This window comes from Artibeus jamaicensis, unplaced genomic scaffold, assembly GCF_021234435.1.
Source record: "Artibeus jamaicensis isolate MK-2021 breed Jamaican fruit bat unplaced genomic scaffold, CSHL_Jam_final contig_471, whole genome shotgun sequence".
In the NCBI taxonomy this organism is placed as follows: Eukaryota; Metazoa; Chordata; class Mammalia; order Chiroptera; family Phyllostomidae; genus Artibeus; species Artibeus jamaicensis.
The window spans coordinates 74618-96901 of NW_026521850.1; the positions used below are offsets into that span (position 1 = coordinate 74618).

Genomic DNA, 22284 nt, shown 5'->3' on the forward strand with positions numbered 1-22284 from the left:
GTTTCTGCCAACTATCCATTTATTCTCTTCCGAATATCCTTCACTCTCAATATTATAGAGACAGTTGAAAGAAAAGAGCCATAAGGCATGGGTTCTAATCTTGGATTCATTACCCACATTGGCCCCATACCCTCTAATATTTATACTCTTGAGGTATTTCCAAGGGTTGAACTATTAAAGACATGCATGTAAAATACATGATAAGCCTTAAAAAACTAAATACATGTTATTTTTTAATATATGACTTATATCGAAGGCCATTAAGCAATGAATATATAGCTTGAGGGAATTGTCAGGAACAGCAAATTTGATGACTGCAAGTGACTCAGAGCGGGCCCAGAAACCGGTGTTTTCTCCTGGTGAAACACGTGCCTTTGGAAAGCACACTAGGCAAAAATCAGGTAAGAGAAAATACTTTGGAAACTTTAGTTCTTCTAAGTCCTACCAAAAATCTAATAAGTATGGCCTAGGTCCATGGGGTGGACTTTGGTAGGCCTGGATTTAAGCTGGGCTAAGCTGAGACTGAAGTTACCACTGGACCTTTGGGCAAATCCTATAAATTCTCTGAGCTTCTACATGCTAATGTGTAAAGTGAAGATAAGGACATAACTCATATATTGTTTGAAAACATTAAATTGAATTTAAAACAGGTGACACATGCAAGTTGTCCAATAAATCCATCTGTGATAATAGCAACCACACTTTACTGTGTGCCCAGGCCTTTACTCAGTGCCTAACACATAATATGCTTTCCATAACTATTTTATGAACAATTAAAGATTGGCAACTTAAACCTGGTAATGCGAAGATCTATAAACTAAAATTGAATCAGTCATTTGTAGTTAGTGTGGAGTCTTAGTCTTCTGAACCAATAGTGAACAGTAAAATACCAGAGTATGCAAAGAACAGGTAATAATTTGATGGGAGGAGACTGTGTGTTTATGACACAATGGGAACTTACACTCCAGACCCCACCAACCTCACTTACCTGCTCTTCTCCAACTCAGAACTCAGCAGAAAGGAGATGGACATGAAGATGTACAGCATACAAGAGAGAAAGGACTGTGTGTACCAAGAGGTCACCGAGCCCCAGGATGATGTCTACCTTTGTAAGTGACCCTCACGAAGAAGCATGTTATGTATGATACAATAATTCCATCTGGTCCTTTGTTCCCCAAAGGGGAACTCATTGACCTCCTGTAGTGACCTGGAGTACAGGACTGAGTGTCAGTGATGTCAGTGCTGCACTCCCTCTGAAGCTCTTTGTGTCTAGGAACAGGCGCTATACCTTCCCCAACCCCTGTCATTCTCGGCTCCAGATTGTGAGAAGTGTCAGAACTTCTGCATCGACCGCTGTGCTGTACATGGGCCCCCTGCATTTGTAAAGGACTGTGCAGTGGACAAGGGGCATCCCCACCGCTCAGCCCTCACCCTCCCCCCTGGGTTGAGAATCGGGCCATCCTGCATCCTGGAGGCTGGGCTTGGAGTGTGGAATGAGGCAGCTGATTTGCCAGTGGGTCTGCACTTTGGCCCTTATGAAGGACACATCACAGAAGATGAAGAGGCAGCCAAGAGCAGATACTCCTGGCTGGTGAGAACTATTTACCTCTTCCACTGTCCTCTGGCTTCCCACATTCCTTCTGAGGCTTGGGGGGACCTCTCCTCTTATGTGCTAGACACGGAGGGGACAATGTGGTCAGCTCTGTGTACTGACTGGACTTTCCATGAACACAGAGCTGCTGTTTAAGGATCAGAAGATAAGTGGGAGCAAAGCGGTGCAGACACAGGCTCCTCCCTTGTGAGGCTCCTGCTCTGACTGGACAGGTAGACTCAGGTGTGTAGGTGATGAGTAAGAAAAATATGTGGTCACAGCTGGCAGTTGAATCCCCAAACAGGCAGAGAGAGGTTTGTTGACAGTAGAGCAAAATTCTTCTGATTATTACCTCCCCACGAAAAAAAATAAATAAAAGGCCTTTAACTTCTTTTCTGAAAAACAGTTCGCCAAAGGGAGAAACTGCTATGAGTATGTGGATGGAAAGGACAGATCCTGGGCCAACTGGATGAGGTGAGGCCACCAGGTCTCTGTGTGTCAGAGGGGACACTCAATCCCCACAAGCCCGTATATCTGTCCCTCTCATCATGGCTCCCTCAGTGGTCTCCCTTAATCTTTTTTTCCCTCTTTTTCTCCATACAGTGTTCTTTCATTCCAGGGGACTTTCAGGAAGAAAGTATAGCATATGTCCTCAAAATGTAAAGCTCTCTGCTAGACACCATCTGGGCGCTGGAAAGGTCCTTGAAGAGCCTAGATTCACCAGGGACACTGGATTACACTTTAATTTATCAAATGAACATTAATTAAGCACTTAATATATTCCAGATTAGGTGAAGGGATACGTTACTAAAAAAGATCATACGACCCATGTCCTACTGGAGAACTTATTGCAGAAAGACATAAGACAGTTGCTTTTAGAAACATTTAACTATAATTTCCAAGAAGTGCACAGTGTCAAGATAGCACAAACCAAGGGTGGCCTCAACCTGTGCAGGTAGCAAACCATCCCAACCTCACTTTTAACTAGAGCTGGGCTCTGAGGCCTGCAGAGGAATGGTCATGGGCCCTTTCTTGAGAGGGGCTCTCTTTTATCAGGGGTAACAGAATGGGATAACTCACATTCATAACAGAATGTGAATGAACTACTATTGTTCTGTTTTATTTTACTAAGACAAAAAGACCTCCACTTTTTTATAGTAACCTTGGCCACACAAGTGAATGGTACCCTAAATAAAGTATATGGGGGTTGGAGAAAGGCCTCTCAAGAGAAAACAGACATGGGCTGAGTACTGGATAATTAGTGAGCTAATTTAGAAGCAGAGCCCTAGATCAAGCACCAGGTTCTGTGGTGTGAGACAACTTGATTTAGAGTGTGGAGAAGCCAGAAATCACTGGATATTATGGCCAATCAGAGTGGACGTTAAGTGTAGAACTGGGTTTTAGAAAATAGTATTAGGCAGGATGAACACTGCAAGCAGGACTTGCAGGTAGGCATTCACATGACACGCTGGCAGATGCTCAGAGACTGAACAGAAGGTTCCCTGGGAGCATTAGGAGCAGTGGGCAACACCAGAGCCTGAGGGTCTTAAGAATCAGTGAGGATGGAGCTGGACAGGGATGTCACAGGTAGTGGGAACTCATCACCATGGTTTTCTTTCCCTTCCTCTGCCTCAATCCCAGGTATGTGAACTGTGCCCGGGATGATGAAGAGCAGAACCTGGTGGCCTTTCAATACCACGGGCAGATTTTCTACCGAACCTGCCGGGTCATCAGGCCGGGCTGTGAGCTGCTGGTCTGGTGTGGGGACGAGTATGGCCAGGAGCTGGGCAGCAAGTGGAAGACAGAGCTCATGGCCAGAAGAGGTGGGCACCACTGTTCTTCAAAACAGAAAGAAAAGAGAGAATTCTCCATAAACATATTCATGGTCCAACTCTTAAGTAGAGTAAAATCCACTCTAAAGTCAGTAAAGTTTCAAATCACATGCTTCAGAAATTCACAATTCATTCATATGCCTTTGACTCTTAGGCAAAATTTTTATATTTTTTATTTTTAAAATGTTTCATGAACAAAATATACAACCGCATATAGTGCTGAAAGACTGAGAGGCAGGAAAAAAAGTTTTCCAAGTACTAACCAGCTCTCTCACCAAGGCAGCTTTTCTGTCACTTTTAAGTTGTTTCTTCTTAATTTTCCTCCATACTTCTAAATGAAACATTTTTGTGTATAGGCATTCATTATTTTTTAAAGATTTTACCCTGGCTGGTGTGGCTCAGAGGACTGAGCACCGGCCTGTGAACCAAAGGGTTGCCAGTTTGATTCCGAGTTGGGGCGTATTCCTGGGTTTCGGGCCAGGTCCCCAGTACGGGGCATGTGAGAGACAACCACACATTGATGTCTCTCTCTCTCTCTCCCTCCCTCCCTTTCCCCTTTTCTGAAAATAAATAAATACATAAATCAAATATTTTTTAAACAATATTTTATTAATTTTTACAGAGAGTGGAAAGGAGGGAGAAGGAAAAATCAATTTGCAAGGGAAACATTAACCGGTTGTCTATGGCACATCCCCAGCTGGCCCACAACCCTGGCATGTGCCCTGACTGGAGCTGAACTTGTAACCTTTCAGTTTTCAGGCAACACCCAACCCACCAAGCCACACCATTCAGTCAGGGCACATTCGTTCATCATTTCAGTGAATTACATGTGAGGTCCTACTGTGGTGCACAGCGTCCTGGGACCTGGAAATACAGATAAACGTGAGGATCAGAATCCCTGCTCTTGAGGAGCTGACGGGTGAAGGACGGAAACCCAGACACACGTGCTTGCATGTGCATAACACCACAGAGCAGTTAGTGCTTTGGAGAAAACTACTCCAGGACCATTGCCTGGGGATCAGTGTGAGGGAAGGTGCAGTGTGGCAGGTGGTCTGGGAAGGGCTCTCTCCAGATACAACATTTACAGAAATACTGCAGGCAAAGGATCCCAGGCAGAGGGAGCAGCTAGTGCAGGGAAGAAAAAAGGTGGGGTGTTGAATTGGCAGAGGGTCACTCAGGTCTCGGCTCAGCATGCAGTGTAAGAAGGGAGTTCACATAGATGCCTAGCAACCTGGAAATGCAGTGACGATGATCCGAGTTGAGACACTGGGGACTTTCCTGAGTGCAAGTGTGCAGTCGTCAGCTGTTGAGTGGTGTGTTCTCTGTTCCGATTATGCTCTGTTAATTTTTAGAAAATAAACTCCAGGGGGGAATCCCCGAGGAGGTTACTTCATCTCCAAGTGAGAGACAATGGTAGATTGGCCAGAGAGGAACTGGAGTTGGGCGTATAGAGTGGTAGGAGAAATATTTTGAAACAGGAGTTCTCAGTGTATTTGAAATTGGCTAACACTGAATGAAATGAATCATAAAGATTTGGTGTGAGGCTTGAGGAAGGACTCTTTTTCAAAGATTTTATTTATTTACTTTTAGAGAGGAAGAGGGAGAAAGACAGGGAAAAATCAATGCCTGGTTGCATCTCACACGCCCCCTATGGAGACCTGGCCCACAACCCAGACATGTGCCCTGACTGTGAATCTAACCTGTGAGTCCCTGCTTCCCAGGCAGGCACTCAATCCACTGAGCCACAGGAGCAAGGACAGAGAGGACACCTGTAGTTGGGAAAGGTCACTGCAGTTTAGGAAGTGAAATTGCCTCTCATGCTACTCGAAACTCCCTATTCTGAGCAGTATTAGCAAAGACCCTTCATGTGGGTTTTCTGGATTTCTGAAGAAGAGGCACTGCATAAAAATAAAAAGGAAAATAGACAGCAAGGGGACACTTTGTGGGAGACAGAGGCTGTGTTATCACCACAGTAAGAAGGATTCATGGGGCAGGTCTTACTAGGAGACTAATCATATGGCCCAGACATTCTCATCAACATCTGCCCTGACCAAACCTTTCTCTTTCAGTGGAACCAAAGCCAGAGGTTCACCCATGTCCCTCCTGCTCTCTGGCCTTCTCCAGTCAGAAATTCCTCAGTCAACACATGAAACTCAATCATCCCTCTCAGATTCTCCTGGGAACATCTGCAAGAAAACAGCTCCAAGCAGAGGAACCCTGTCCAGAGGATCAGAATCAGCAGCACCAATGTACTAATACACACAGCTGGAATGATAAAGCTGAAGATCAAGAGGTCAAAGAAAGGTCCAAACCTTTGCTTACAAGGATCAGTGAGAGGAGAATCTCAAGACCCTGTTTCCAGCATTCCAAAGAACAAATGAGGAGCTCTAATGAGCACGAGAGAATGATGGAAGAAGAGCCCCCCAGAGGTCAGAAAGAGAGTTCAGAGGATACAGGCAAGTTATTTGTGAGAGTGGAAATGTCAAGAATTGTAACAATGGAGCATGGAGGGTGTTGGCAAGGCTTAAATGATGGGTCACATCACTTCACACACCAGAGGACACACTCTGGGGAGAAGCCCTATGTTTGCAGGGAGTGCAAAAGAGGCTTTCCACAGAAGACAAATCTCATCACATACCAGAGGACACACTCAGGGGAGAAGCCCTATGTTTGCAGGTGGACTAAGTGACTCGTTAACATTAAGTCACATGTGAATAGCCATAGGAAGTTTACAGCCCCTCACACTCCCCAAGATTGTAATTAGTACAGAAGTAACTTGTTAAACCTCCAGTTTCATGACAAGAGATGAGATGGACTAACAATTTCATAGTGATATGGGGATGTCAGTACCAATCTCATTTCTGGATTTTTGACATCCTATTCTGAAACATTTTATCTCCATACAAATATGAAACCCAATACCTCATTCTCCCCATCACCAAAAGTAGAGGGTTCCTGAAGAGCCACAAAGAACTCACACTCAGCCACATATATTCAGCTCCTGCCAATGTGTAAATCTGGAGTCAGTCTACTTTGGTTACTCTCCAGAGAGGGATTTGAGAGATGCATCAGGGAAGGGATTCCCCGGACTCATGGGAAGGGGGCCTTTTCTCCCAATCAGCTCCCTACCCTTCTCCCTTGGCTTCTCTTGGCTCTTCTGGTTTCCTACAACCTCTGGAGCCTCAGAGGTGTAAATGGCAGGGAGAGATGGATATTTGTGCATGGACGTGAGCCTGGCTCAGCCTGGGCACCTGGTCTTCCTCATTCTCCTTGCTGCTCCTTCAGGGTCATCACTTCCTGGTGCACAGAATACAGATTCCACATCAGTCCATACTGGGTGTGAGTCTCGGCTCTGTCTTCTCCAGCTGTGTGATGTGAGGCAAGATTCTCAACTCTCTGCCTGCTTCCTATTCTGTACAGTGTAAATGGGAACTCCAGCCTTTATGTTTGACTTTCAAAGTTGAGTCAGCACAGACAGCATCTGGCGAGAGCATTGCTGAGATCACAGGTCCTGCTGAACAGCCTTCAGTGCCCATGTCCTCCTGGTCTTTAGTGCTGGACAAAGGAACATAAGGACAGGGTAGAAGTCTGTAGCCAAGTTCAGAATTTGACCAGACACCACTGCTTTCCCCAGTAGACTCAGCTGCCCTGAGAAGGAGGCCTGATGTGGGGGATGTACCTCCCTTCAGGTCACTCCCCCCTCCCACTGACCCTGCACACCCTCAGAGCCTCCTCCACACACACAGCTGCTACTGAGAGCGAGCTGTAAAATAAGACCCTAGCCCACCGTTTGCTCAGAACTGACACTGGGAAAAACATCTGTCCGCGCTGGTGTGTTAGGATAGATGGTGAGCCAAGAGAGGACGAGGAAGACGTGCTACCCACTGACTCAGCAGTCCTGAGCCTGGTCCAGTTCTATCGCCAGATGTTCTGGCATCACAAACACCATGCTAACGCATTGAAATTCCAGGTCTCATTTCCAGTATATGGGAAAGAAAGGCTTTCAGACTGTATTCATCCCAAGGGCTAGAAGATGGGAGAGGTTCTACAGCACTCAAGGAAAAGACCCATAAAACAAATTTGGTTAATAGTTTTCCTATGGCCACTCTCTGTTTTATGAGAGGGTCCCTAGTGCTTACAGAAAGAACCCATTGGTAATTTTGGGTAACCACCTCAACTTTGTCTCCTGTCACAAATCTATTTTACAAGATGACCAAATGGGGTCTGAAGCAAGATAAAGATTCAGCATACCTACGTTTGGGTAGTCACATTCCCCATGCAAGCTGACACCACTTTTACCTGCTAAACGATGTGTAACTGCTCCCCCATCTCAGCAACTACCAATATATAAGTTCTCAGGACAAAGGCCCTGATGCTCTTGCCTCACTCCCATCTCAGCAAGACCTGTTCTCTTCCATGAGAATGTATCACTAATAAACCCTGCGTGCACACTAATACACTTGTTGATCTGTAATCCTTGACTGCATTGGCAGGAAGAACCGAGTTGCTCCTGTGACAGGTGCACCCAGTCTGCATATGGTATTCATGAAGCTCACAAGGCAGCAGCTTCTGTGATGCACTGTCCTTGTACCTGAGCCCCACAGGGCTTCATACACCACTGACACCATCTCAAAATTATTATTGTATCTTTAAACTTTTGTTTGTGAAGTCTGATGGGATGATGAGCATGCACAATGTTGGTCGTTCCTGGCCACCCATTCACAGGTAATGTCCACAATGGCCCAAGAGCACAAAATTCCCATGGACAAAATGGGTGGGAGTCCAGCGAGACTCAAGATGAGAACAAGGTAAAATCTACACCTGCATAAGCATAAAGAGGGGTGCTAACAGTTCCCAGAGGCCACACTTTTCTTAGAACCAGAGCTGAGTTCAATAGAGAGATGGCAATTAGCAGGACCCCATCATACCCTCTCCTGCATGAGGGAGACCTAAGCAACACCCACCCTTCTGCTGGAGTGGGTTCACCAAAGGGGGGCACCCACCCCCATGACCTGGAAGGATGACCTTTATGTCCTCCCACTGCCAGGCTTGTTAAGAGGAGTGTCTGCATAAACTATGTGATTTCAATAATAAATATCCACTATTATTTTCTTTCATGCTTTTTTAAAGGAAGGTGTCTTTCTTGGGTTTTGTTTCCCTTCCCTGTTTCTCCCTCCCCCCACCACAGCCCAGAGAGAACACGATAAACTCAATATTCTGTGGCTTTCAGCATGGGCCATGGAAGAAGGGCAGAGTCCTGGTGTAATGCTGGCAGAGGGGTTACCACTGAAATACAGTGGGGAGGGGAACCCACAGACTGCCAGGTGATGCTCACCACTCCCCCACCAGGACAGACCCTGGAGTGATTCAAGATGAGTACAGAGGTCTGTTCCCTCTCCCGCCCCTCCCCCATTATCTGTATAGCTGCCAGGCTCCAAGTCGTCCCCCGACTGCACATGCTGTCACCCCTGCCCTTGTACAGTCCCTCCTTCACACAGCTGAGCAGATCTTTGTTGTGAAAATGGTGTGTGGCTCTCAAAGCTAAGTCGGAGAGAGAAACTTTTGTCTCAGCCTTGCTTGCATAGTTCACACAATCTCAGACCACCTTGTACAGGGAGCTGGGTGTTTACACAACCCCCATTCCCACATGGCAGTGGCTGGCAGCCACCATCCTTGTTTTGAAGTGGAGGCTCCAAGAAGTGACTGCAGCCTGACATCTGCTGTATGCTGAGTCTCTTGCCCTTGCCCACAAGCTGGTCGTTTAACAGAGGATGGTCCTTCTAGGTGGGTGCCTCAGGGGTTTCTCATTTGTTCTCTGGGTGGTGCTGGGTGGACGAGCCCAACCTGCCTCTGATCCCCAGGGTGGAGCACCGCGTGTCTGTCTGCAGAGCGTGCCCGTGTACAGCCCAAGGTTCAAGGTGATGACCTCCAATGTGACAATTTAAGTTCTGCAGTGACAGGTAGACTCACACACTGATGCCAATAGCCACCCTCCCATCTCCAGCCTGACCATGTCCAGCAGGGGCCAGCGCACATCCTGTGAATTGTGTTTGCTGGTGGCTCATGCATCACTTTGTTGAGCCGCAGTGTTGCCTAGGCCTGTGGCCCTAACCAGGTGGTTCGTTAGAACCCTCTGGGCCTCACTGGGACACACCGACTGACTCTGTCCCAGGCAAGGGCAGCCACCCCTGGGAAGTAACTCGAATAGGGAGACCAGTGAAGAAAACAGAGTCCATGACAAAATCCAGATGTGGTTGCTCTGGATTTGGAGAGGGGCTCTGACTCCAACCACAAATTCCCATCACAGTGGTGTCATGGATAGTCAAAGGCATCCTTCCTGTGACAGTCCAGCCACCATGGCATGTGGGCCTCCCTGTGGTCTGTGTTTGTCCAGACAGCAGCCAGACCAGCCAAGTTCTCAGGACTCTGCTCAGGACCTTGGCTGACCAAGAGAAACCATCAGTTCCAGGTTACTGAGCAGCGTGTGCTGCGTGTTTTACCTGCATAGTCTCTAATCTATGAGGCAAAAATGCCCAGAAATGTCAGCAAGGTGGTTCAAGAGCACGACTGCACTATGGCCCTGTCACACAGTCCAGGCCCAGAGGCCCGGCTGCCAGGCAGCCCGGCAGCAGCACCAGGCACACAGCTCCACCTGTCCTGCTCTGTCTTCCTGGGCCTGTGTTTTGTCCTCCTGGTAGCGAGGGGCTCCTGCACTTACAGCATCGCACGCCTCCAGTCCCAGAGACAGGGAGGGAGGGGGCGAGAGCCAGTTCCTTTGAACTGGGAGGCCGCTACTGCTGGGCTTGTTACAGTTGGGAAGCCCTCCCCACTCTGGATGAAGCCATAGTTTGTGTCCTTTGATTCCAAAACAGAGATGCCAGGATGTAGGGAACTGTTCCACGTGGACTGGGGAACGTAGCCCAGCCCCTACTGGGAAACACCAGTGGGGAAGCAGGGTTGGCACACAGGACCCACACCCATGGATAGGTTTTCCCTTAAAGAATCAGGCCTACATTGTACCTAGGCTGCCATGAGACTTGCTTTTGTTAAAAATCCCTCTCCCTGGATTGAGGCAGCAACGTTTACTGCATATCTTTAACTTCCTAAAATCTGTGCTAAACCTCCCAAGTATGGAGTGTAACTGGTTCAAACACTTTTCCCCTTGATCTGCAACATTTTTCTCTTTGAAGTAATTAGCAACGTTCTTTCCTTTGTTATCTGTAAAAGGTAATCACGTACAGCAAACCTGTGCATAATAAATGAGGAGCATCCTTGATGTAATGTACCCAGAAAAGCATGAAGAGCCTGTTCAGGCAGAGACCAGGATGAGCACAGGCAGGGGTGTGCTCATCCTGGTCTCTCTTGTGATCTTTGAACTTCCGAAAATCTTACTTGACCTGGCTCAGCACTGCTGAATTACCGGGTGGGATGTGTCCCCATCCTCCTCCCTACCTTGGTTTGCTGTCTGTCCTGCTTAGCAGCGCTGAGAATGAGGAGCCCTGCTCTGTGTGGAACTCAATGAAGAGTCCAGGAGAATGGAAACCGCATGTCACTTTGCTCCCTAGATCTGAAACAATGTCTCTCTCTTTTCACAGAGAGCATAGAGACTGAGACCTAAAGAACAACAACAAAAGCTCGCCACCTTGCAGAGATTGGCCAGTGTCCTAAGCTGAGAAGACAGCCAGATAAAGTCAGGAGGCAAAAAGGTCTGACATCTTAGGAGACAGAACCACACTGTGATATGCCCCACATCTGAGGGTCACTGCTTCTTCTCATTGCCAATACATCACTCTTTAATAGATGTTCTACAGTGTTACTAGAATCAATAACCTTAGTCTTTTAGTTCTCAGAATTCACCATCTAAAATTTCCCTTTTGAAAATTTGGACATTTGACATATTTTAAGTTCCTTAGGTTACCTACAAGGACCACAATTTCATTTACAAGATACTTCCGAATTCTAGACCACCATGCATCTAGGCCCTAATTCATTTGAAATGCTAAGAATGCTGTTACTACTTTATTTAATCAATAGTGAACTTATAACTAACAAAAATAATTTTTCTACCTCTTCACATTGTCTTATTTCTTCATGTTTTCTTACAAGCTTTAGCTATTTTTAAGTTATATATAACTAAAAATGTGACAAATAATCATGTAATTATTATTACATGACAGTTTACTTACCTTGAAACTCATTAGAATGTACTTTTACATTTTTACTAATAGAATTAAGTAATGTGTGGGAGAGATTACATGCATAATTAAATAGCCTTTATATACAAAAGAGTGAGTTAAAAATGTAATTTTTAAAAACACCCAATAGCAACAACACTGGTAAAATGCCTGGTAATGAACTTAACAAGAATGTGCAAGATCCATATGAACCAATTCATAACTTGCTCCCCAATAAAAGACACCTGAACAACACCAACTTGGGTAGCTCAGTGGCTTGGGTGCCATACCAAAGACCTAAAGGTCACCAGCTCGATTACCGCTCTGGGGTGTGCCTGGGTTGAGGGTTCAGTGCCCAGTTGGGGGTGTATGTGAGACACAACTAATAGATGTTTCTCTCTCTCTCTTTACCCCTCCCATCCCCTCTCTCTAAAAATAAATAAAATATTATTTTCAAAAAGACACTTGAACCACAGGAAAGTAACAGCATATTATTGAATAGAAAAATATATAATGATCTCAATTTCACACAGTTACCTATAAATGTAACATGATGTAGATTAAAATATCAGCAAAAAAATTTTAATCCTCACCTGAGGACATGCTTATTGATTTCAGAGAGAAGGGAAGGGAGGGAGAGAGAGAGGGAGAGAAACATCCATGTGAGAAAGAAACATTGCCTCTCATGTGTGTCCCCACTGGGGACCAAACCCTCAACCTAGGCCTGTGCCTTGACTAGAGCTTGAACTACAACCTTTCAATTTATGGAATTGTTATGGGAGAAACTTGGTTCTTATTGATGGCTCAGTAAAGAATTACAGATCAGCCAGTCTATTCATGAGCAAGCAGGGTTTACTAGTGATACGTTCCCATGGAAGAGATCGGGCCTTCCCGAGGTGGGGGTGAGAGGCATAGATTCTGGGTAGGGCAAGGTAAGGGTGGCAACAGCCTCAGGTCCTTGGTCCTGAGGAATTAGGTAGTTGGTAGGATGGGGGTGAAGAACTTACATATGAGTTAGTGGGTAAAGGTGGTGCCAGCTTCCATGGGGGAAGTGACTAACCAAATGCAGGTATGTGTGGGGGTCTGTTAGCCTGAATCCTTATTTCACTCCAGAACCCATTTGTTCCTCTTGTAAAGTAAATACCTGACAGAAGCCAGTTGAAGCTGGGGCAGTTACCCAAAATTATTTATGGGCTTTCTGTAAACAGTAGGTACTCCCTTGTAAAACAGCTGGTGACCAGAGGTAGGCAAATAACCAAAGTTGCCTTGTGAGCTTCTTCTTTGGGCACTGTGGACACCCTCCCACCTACCAACCAGACCTTGGAATTAACACACAGTTTAATTCCAAGGCTTTTTTTTCCCAGACAGTGGGAACAGTACATAGAATTCCCTCCTCCTGTGCTACCATGTGTTTCTTGTGATGTTCCGAACACCTGGCACTATTATCAGATCAGGCTCAGGACGGCTGAGTCAGTGGGTGAGACACATCTCCCTCCTCCTCCTTTCCTGGGTTTGCTCTCTATCCTCCCTAACAGGACAATGCTCCAGCAAACTGAGCCACCTTGGCCAGGGCTCAGCAAAAATTTTTAAAGTAAAACAAGCTCAATTTAAGTGCACCTGTTAAAATAAGGCAGAATTAAAAGGTATATTGTATTATGAAGCTACAGTAAGTACAACAGTGGAGTAATGCCCTGTGAATAGACAGATTAACGGAAAAAATACAGGGTCCATGAATACATACAGATGCACATAGAAATTGTGTTTGTTTTATTTAGCTTTTAAAATGTATTGATTTATTTTTCATTTGGAACACTATCCTTTGCCTCTCATATGCTGTCAACTGGTGAGCTGGCCCACAACCTGTCACCAAATCTTGAGAAAGAAATCTTCACCCTTGAATGCACAGCTTAGAAACTCAAGCTGGAAAATGCACAAGTTTTGCACCCATACGAGGAACTAAAATAGTAAATGAGGTCCAGGAAAAGTGGAGAAAAAGAGTCTGTAGACTTGTCCTGAGAGCCACATACATGAAATGAGAGTACTTGTATTTTACTCTACTTTTTTTACCTCTTGGTGGAGAATTTCTAATAAATTTGACCTCCATGTTACCTAAGGAAGCTACAATGGAAAAAGCAAATTACAAATGATTTTCAAGCACACTTGACACTTGTAATAACCTGCCTCTATTATTCTCAAAGACAGTTCCAAACAACGTCACCTAAAACTCGCTTATATCTCCCTTGGCTGATATCTGGAGACCAGTCACAAACTAACTGCACAGTCCTGACATGTGGACGTCTTCAACTGTGCTTCTAAATTACACTACTATGAAAAGCCAATGATATTTCCCCTGTAACCAACCCCTTTTCCTGCTGACCTGCACTAAGGTGGACCAAAATGCACCCAAGGTGGCAGAAGAGACCAACACCTGGAACGCATGTCCTACCAATGGCTTGACTGAAAGGTTCCTTCACTTTTTACTGTGAGATGCAATGACTGGCACACTTTTCATTCCCCCCCCCCAAAACGTGACTGCACAACATCATTGCCACTCAGTTCCACTGCCCTCTACCACCTTTCAGGCACCTTCCCATTCCATCATCCCACAGCACTGTTACCTTTAGGAGCAGAGAGCTCTTCCAGGTGCCTTCTGCAGTCTTTCAGAGAATGCAAATTTCTCCCTACTGAGAGAAACTTGGAATACCGAACTAAACGGGCATGCGAAGGTGCAAGGTCTGGTGAGTACTGCGCATGAATCACAACTGCGTGGCCAAGCTGGAACCATTTTTCCCTGGTCACCAAAGAGAAACCTGCGCTCCCACCTCATCCTGAACCTTTCCGGTCTTCTGCCTCGACTCTTTCCCGCAGGCAGTGCTGGCAGTTGGTCTGATGGGGCAGCACGTGTTGTGAATTTCCCCAAGGAGCTCCTCCTACAGGACGCCCTCTGGTATCACCACACAGGAAACATCAGCTCCTCTGGATGAAGACCGCCCTGTGGAGGGGATGCTTGTGGTGGTTCCTTCATTTGCCCACAATCTCTCCTGTTCCACATTATTCTCAAGTTTCAATGGTTCATCCCCCCTCACAATCTGCTTGCAAGCAGAATAGTTTCCATGTATTTCCATAGAGAACCACATGTGGAAATGAGGTGGAGAAAGATTCCCCCCTCTTGCTTAACTTCTGTGGAAACCAAACAGCAAAGGGACTCACTGTAACCATGCAGATGCACATGATTTTCAACACTGGATTTGGATACTTTAAATATGTAACCTTTCTTCCACATGGCATAATGTGTTCTGTCCTCAGTTAACATTTGGACTCGATGGCTCTGAACTGCAAATGGTCTGCCAGACCCATGGGGCAACTTTGTGTGAGAAATCTTGGGCGTCAAACTTCACAAACCACTTCTGACACATTTCATCACCTACAGCGCCTTCTCCATACATGCTACCAATCTTTATATTGCATTCCAGTTGTGTTTTCACCTTTCTTGAAATGGCAAAGCCTAATGTGCCAAAAGTGTTCCTTATGTTCATCCATCTTCAGTATGAAAATCACCACAAAATCACAGTGGTTTTGATTAGTTTTTTTCTTTCAATGCACATTTCTATGACATCTGTCATGGTACAGTCTGAACCAAAGCTTTTCAGTAAAGTTAGACAAGTTAAAAACCAGAGTCAAAAGATAGGATGGGGCAGTGAGGGTGTTGGGAACTAAACTGACTCTTGAGCCAACCTGGTATAAATGAAGCTTCAACCAGAATCGCACCATTTACAGTATGTTTTTTGTTCCAACAACACTTAAGATAGAATTTACTGGAAATGGGGGACTGGGAAGTTCTCCTGCTTGGTACTTCTGAAATAGACTCCTACAGACCCTCCAAAATGAACCATCATGTGAGTCACAAAATAAATGGAACTGAATGATGTTAAAGATACTACACATTAAAACTTGAGAACAAAACCTGTACATTTAAACACACGGGTTGGTCACAAAACCTCAAATTGTACAAGAGTTGCACCCATTTGAGGAACCAAAAAGAGTAAATGAAGCCAAGACACATTAAAGGGAACATGCCTCTAAGAAATGTCCAGAAGGGCACATACATGAAATGATAGTGATTTTATTTATTTTATTCTGTTTTATTTTATTCCACTCTACTTCTGGATGGAGGATTTTGAATATATTTTATTTTCTCCTTATTTAAGGAAGCTGCAATAGACTAAGCAAATTACAAAAGATTTTCAAACACACTGAGAACTTGTGAAAACCTCACTCTATGATGCTACGAAGCCAGTGCCAAAAAATGTCACATAACACACGTTCATCACTCCATTTGCCCTTAACCTGCACACCACTCACAAGGTTAAAGGACAGTGCTGACGTTTAGACGATTTGGAATGCACTTATAAATACCACTACCGTCAAAGGCTGTTGATACTCCACTACAATTAACCACTTTTCCTGCTGACCTGCACTTAAGGTGTCATTCCAGAAATGCACCCGAGGTGGCAGAAGAGACCCACACTGGGAACGCATGTGCCACAGATGGCTTGGCTGAAAGGTTCCTTCACTTTTTACTGTGAGATGCAATGACAGGCACACTTTTCATTTTCCCTCAAACACGGTGACTGCACAAGGTCGTCACCATTTTCTTCCACTGCCTTCCGCCACCTTTCAGGTAAGTTCAGCATTCCATGGTCCCACGACTTTGTCATCTTTTGGAGCAGAGAGCTCTTCCAGGTGTCTTCTGCAGTCTTCCAGGGAATGGAAATTTCTCTCCACTAACAGAAATTCAGACAGACCGAAGTAATTGGCCCCGTGAATGTGCAAGGCACTGGTCACCAAAGAGAAACATGTATTCTCACCTTATCATGAAGCCTACATTTCTTCTGCTGGCAAATTCCAGACTCTTTCCCTCAGGCGGTGCTTTCAGTTGGTCTGACCTGGAGCAGTGCTTGTGCAAGTCACCTGCCGGCTTTCTACAAGGAACTCCTTCTGCAGGACCCCCTCCAGAAACCACCACAAGGGCAACATCACCTCTCTCGGATGAAGACCACCCTTTGGAGGGGCCTGGTGTTGGTTCCTTTGCTGACCCTCAATCTCTCCCATCCCACAGTATTCTAACATATCAACAATTCATCCCCCCTCACAATTTATTCTGGAAACAAAATGTTTTCCTTACATTTCAGTAGAGAACCACATGTGGATATGTGTTCAAGATGGGTCCCCTCCTTGTACCCGCCTAATTTCTGTGGAACCCAGACATCAGGGCGACTAACCTAACTGTGCTGGTGCAAATGATTTTCAGTGCTTGATTAGGATACTTTGAGTATGTTGCCTGTCTCCAGTGAGCCACACCACAGTCTGTCTTCAGTAAACATCTGCCATGGATGGCTCTCCACTTCCACTGGCTTTTCAGACCCATGGGGCAACTGCACACCAGAAATCTCCAGAATGAAACTTGAAAATACACTTGTGACACGTTCCATCACTCACAGCAATGTCTCCAAACACACCAAAAAAATCTTTCTTTGCCTTACACTTCCACTTGGACCTTTCTTGAAATGACAAAGTGTAAGGGGCTGAAAACGTTGCTTATGTTCTTCCATCTTCAGTGTGAAAATGGCCACACACACATTCTCCAGTTGTGATGACATTCCTTTAATGCAAGCTGATATGCCAGCCGTCATGATGCATTCTAACAAAATGGTTTCGAATGACATAAAGGCAAGTATGTGAGACCAGAATCAGGTGATGGGGTGGGGTGTGGTGGTGGGAGAGGGTGGGGGGCTGAACTAAGGATTTTACCAGCCTGATTTAAAGCAAAGTTCAACCAGTATCATAGCCTTGAAATCTTATACAATATGTTTTTGTCCTCATAGCACTTAAGCAGCATTCACTGAGAATGGATGACTAGAAAGTTCTGTTGTTTGGGAATTCTGAAATACATTTCTACAGAATTGCTGAAAAAACTGCCACTGGAATTACAAAATAACTGAGTGCTGGTAAAGATGCTCCATAACAAAACTTGAGAAAGAAATCTTCACCCTTGAATGCACAGCTTAGAAACAGAAGCTGGAAATGCACATGTTTTGCACCTGTACCAGGAACCTAAAATAGTAGATGAAGCCCAGGGAGAGGGAAGAAACGAACCCGCAGACATCCGTCAAAGGGTACATACAAACAACAATGTCGCTGGTGTTTTACTTTGCTTTTTTGGAACTCTTGTAGTAGCATTATATATAAATTTTACCTCCACATTATTTTAGGAAGCTGCAACAGACAAAGCAAATTACAAATGACTTTCAAGCACAATTGGCACTTGTAAAAACCTGCCTCTATTATGTATGCTACAAAGCTACTTCCAAAAAACATCCCATAAAACACAATTATTCCCCCCTTGGCTGTTACTCTGGAGAATAGTCACAAGGGAACTGTATAGTCCTGACATTTAGATGTTTTCAGATGCACTTGTACATACCACTCTCATCAAAAGTCATTAATATTTCACTGGAATCAACCACTTTTCCTGCTGACCTAGACTAACATGTCATTCCCCAAAATGGCCACGAGATGGAGGCAAAGACTGACAGTTACAACACATACTGTACTATGGGTTTGGCTACAAGGTTCCTTTGGGTTTTCCAGTAAGATGCAATGACAGACACATTTTTTCATTTTCCTCAACAATGTGAGTGGTCCGCGGATTCATCATTTACTTCCATTGCCCTCTGCTACCATTCGGCCCACTTCACCATTCCATTTGCCCACAACATTGTTATCTTTTGGATCACAGAACTCTTCCAGATGCCTTTTACAGTCTTCCATGGACTGGAAATTTTTCTCCACTTAGAGAATTTAGGAAAGGCTGCTGAAATACCTGGCAGTCGGAGGATACAACGTCTTATGTGTACTGTGGATGAATCAGGACTGCCGAGCCAGGCTGGAACCGTTTTTCCCTGGTCAAGAAAGAGAAACGTGTTCTCTTGCCTTTTCCTGATGGATGATTACGTGTCTTCTGCTGACAAATTCAGAACTTTTTCCCTGGGGCAGTTAGTTCCACTGGTCCATTAGAAAGCAGCACTTTGGAAGTAACCACCTAGTATATGGTGAGGAGCTCCTAGTATAGGACTCCCTAGAGATCCCACCATGTCCACAGCATCACCTTCTTTGGGTGCAGACCACACTGCAGAGTGGCTGCTGGTGGTTCCCTTCAGGTTCCCACCATCTCTCCCACTCCACATTAGTGTCAAATATCAACAATTCATCCCCCTGTCCACGGTGTCTTGGAAATGCAACGTTTTCCTTATGTATCAGCAGACAATCTAATGTGGAAATGTGGTCAGGCAGAGATCCCGCCTCCTCCCCCCTTAACTTCTGTGCACCCAAACATCAAAGTGATGAATGTAACCATACTGGTGGAAATGATTTTCAATGCTTGCTTAGGGGTTTTTTAGTATGTCACTTGTCTCCTTGGCATAATGTGGTGTCTCCTTGATGAACGTCTGGACTAGATGGCTGTCAACTGTGACTGGTCCATCCAACATGTGGGGCACCCTCACAGCAGAAATCTCCAATGAGAAACTTCGCAAACCACTTCTGACATGTTCAAGCCATCACACCACCTTCTCCTACATGGCACGAATCTGGTATTCCATTCAACTGGCATTTAACCCTCTTGAAATGCCACAGTGTAATGTACTGAAAATATTACTTCTATTCATCCATCTTCAATATGAAAATGGTTACACACTCAACAGTTCTGAGTTTTTTTTAATGCATGCTGATAGGACCTCTGTCATGATATAGTGTAACCAAAGGGTTTCAAATAAAGTTAAAGACAAATACATGAACCCGAGTCCACGTGATGGGAGAGTGAAGGTGGGGGTGGTGAGGGACCGAACTAACTTTTTGGCCAACCCAGGATACAGCAGACTTCAACAAGCACTGCAGCATTGAAATCATATACAGTGTGTTTTTTGCTCTCATAGCACTGAAGCTAGAATTCACTGAAAGTGGGTGACCAGAAAGTTCTGTTGTTTGGTATTCATAAAAAAGACATGTAAATAATCTCCAAAATGAACCACCACTTCAGATACAAAATAACTAACTGAAATATGCTTAACACACTACATGCCAAAACTTGAGAAGGAAATTTTCACCCGGAAACACACATGTTAGAAACAGAAACTGGAAATGTACCAGTTTTTGTGCCCATATGAGAAAATTACAGTAGTTGTGGACATCCAGACAAAAAAGAGAAAAAGAGCCCCAAGACATGTCCCTAAGGCCACATACACAAACAATGGCACTTCTATTTCATTTATGTATTTTATTTTATATTTTACACCATGGTGGAGAATACTGAATAAACTTTATTTTTCTCGTTGTTTAAGGAAGCTGCAATAGACAAAGCAAATTAAAAAAGGTTTTCAAGCATGCCTGGAACTTGTCAAAGCCTGCTGCTGTTACACTACAAAGCCAATTTGGAGAAACATCACGTGAAACACGTTCATCACTCCCTTTGCCCTTAACCTGCAAACCAGTCACAAGGTAACTAGACAGTGCTGATATTTAGACATTTTCTAATGGATTTGTAAATACCACTGCCATTAAAGGGCCATTGATATTCCACTGGAATCAACCACTTTTCCTGCTGACCTGAATTGAGGTGTCATTCTTGAAGATGACCACCTGATGACAGCAGAGACTGACAGTTGGAAACTCACTGTTACTACTGGCTTCACAAAAAGGTTCCTTGGCTTTTTACAGGTACAATGAATCTAAATACTAAAGTCAATCTAGGCAAAGCTGAGGAAACGAGCACATCAACACGTCTGTAGGGACACACAAATAACATGAGGGTGCTTGTGTTGTACTTTCCTTTCCTTTAACTCTTGGTGGAGAATTTCAAATAAATTTTACCTCTGTGTTGTTTAAGAAAGCTGCAACAAGGCAAATTACAATTTTCAAGCACACCTGGAAATTGTAGAAACCCGACTCTATCACACTACTCAACCAGATCCAAGAAATGTCACCAAAAAAACAAAAGCAAAAATGCTAATTGCTCTCCTGGCCATTAATCTGAAAATCAGTGACAAGGTAAATGGACAGCCCTGACATTTAGATGTTTTCAAATGCACTTGTAAAAAACCCTGCCATCAAAAGTCATTGATATTCCACTGGAATCAACCACTTTTACTGCTGATCTGTACTGAGGGATAATTCCCCAAAAGGGCCACGAGACTGCAGCAGAGACCGACAATTGGAATACATCAAACTACTGGCTTGGCAGAAACATTAGTTCACTTTTTAGCGTCAGGTGCCATGACTGGTACGCTTTTCATTTTCCCCCAGCAATGTGACTTAACAACGACTGGACAACATAGTCGCCACTTTGTTCCACTGCCCTTTGCCACTTCTCAGGTAATTGCACCATTCCATGGTCCCACAACATTGTTCTCTTTCAGAGCAGCGAACTCTTCCAGGTGCCTTCTGCAGTCTTCCAGGGAGTGGAAATTTCTCTCCATTAAGACAAATTTGGAAAGACTGAACTAAATGGCCTTGCACCTTCTGCGTCTTCTGCTGATGAATTGTGAATGCTTTCCCACAGGTGGCTTTCAGTTGCTCTGATGGGAGTAACCCACTGGGTTTCTGCAAGGAACTTCTACTGCAGAGCACCCTCAGGAATCCACCACATACACAACATTACCTCCTTTGGATGAAGACCACCCTTTGGAGGGGCTTCTGGTGGTGGTTCCATACTTTCCCTCAACTCTGCCATTCCACATTATTCTAACACATCAACAGTTCATCCCCCCTCAAAATTTTCTTGGAAGCAGAATGTTTTCCTTAGGTTTCAGTGGAGAACCACTTGTGGCAATGCAATCAAAAGGGGTCCCCCAGCACCTCACTTAACTGCTATGGAATTAAGTGTCAAAGCCATTAATGTCACCGTGATGCTGCAAATAATTCTTCATACTCAATTTTGACCCTCTGAGTTTGTCACCTGTCTCCTGTGTGCCATAACGTGGTGTGTCCTCATTGAATATCTTCCCTCCATGGCTCTCCACTGCACCTGGTCTACTGACTCATGCAACTGAGCTTAAGAAATCTCCAGCATGGAACTTTTCAATCCACTTCTGACATGTTCCATCACTCACAGCAACACCTCCATACACACCACAAACCTTTTGTTGCATTGCAGTTGTGATTGTACCTTTCTTGAAGTGACAAGGCCAAAGAGGCCAAAAGTGTGGCTTATATTCATGCATCTTCAGTGGGAAAACGGCCACACACACATTCATCACTTGTGGTGAGGTTTTTTATTTTCTGAGAACTTTAAGACGCAGGGAGTAAGGTAAGAGGGTCAACAAGCTCTTTCTAGGAGTATTACTGTCTAAAGCTGTGCTGAAGCTTTCTTCCTAAACCCAGTTTTGACAACTAAATCTCTCAGGAATAAATGAGACGACAATTTTCAGTAATTCCCCAGTCTTCCCTTTCCTAACAGCCAGTTTAAAATCAATGTGCCAAATGCAAAATGTTGGCTCTCTTCATTACCGCCTCTGAAACTTTGCATAGAAGTTTTATATCAACAAACTAAATTAGTACATTGCTCCATATTTCATTCAGATAATCATTCAGTTTTGAGAATAGTTACTTCAGTTAAATGATTGAATCTTAC

The 22284-nt window shown here is 44.6% G+C and overlaps 1 protein-coding gene across 1 annotated transcript in view; it reads left to right on the plus strand.

The window, feature by feature from the left end:
• The first annotated feature begins 286 nt into the window (after positions 1-286).
• Positions 287-22284, plus strand: part of LOC119043644 (histone-lysine N-methyltransferase PRDM9-like) — a 34926-nt gene continuing 12928 nt past the window's right edge. Inside the window, exons 1-5 of the mRNA XM_053667635.1 lie at positions 287-401; positions 1008-1109; positions 1320-1591; positions 1998-2065; positions 3233-3489. Of these exons, the coding sequence (XP_053523610.1) occupies positions 311-401; positions 1008-1109; positions 1320-1591; positions 1998-2065; positions 3233-3489 (790 nt within the window). The 5' untranslated portion in view covers positions 287-310. The remainder of the gene's footprint in view (positions 402-1007; positions 1110-1319; positions 1592-1997; positions 2066-3232; positions 3490-22284) is intronic.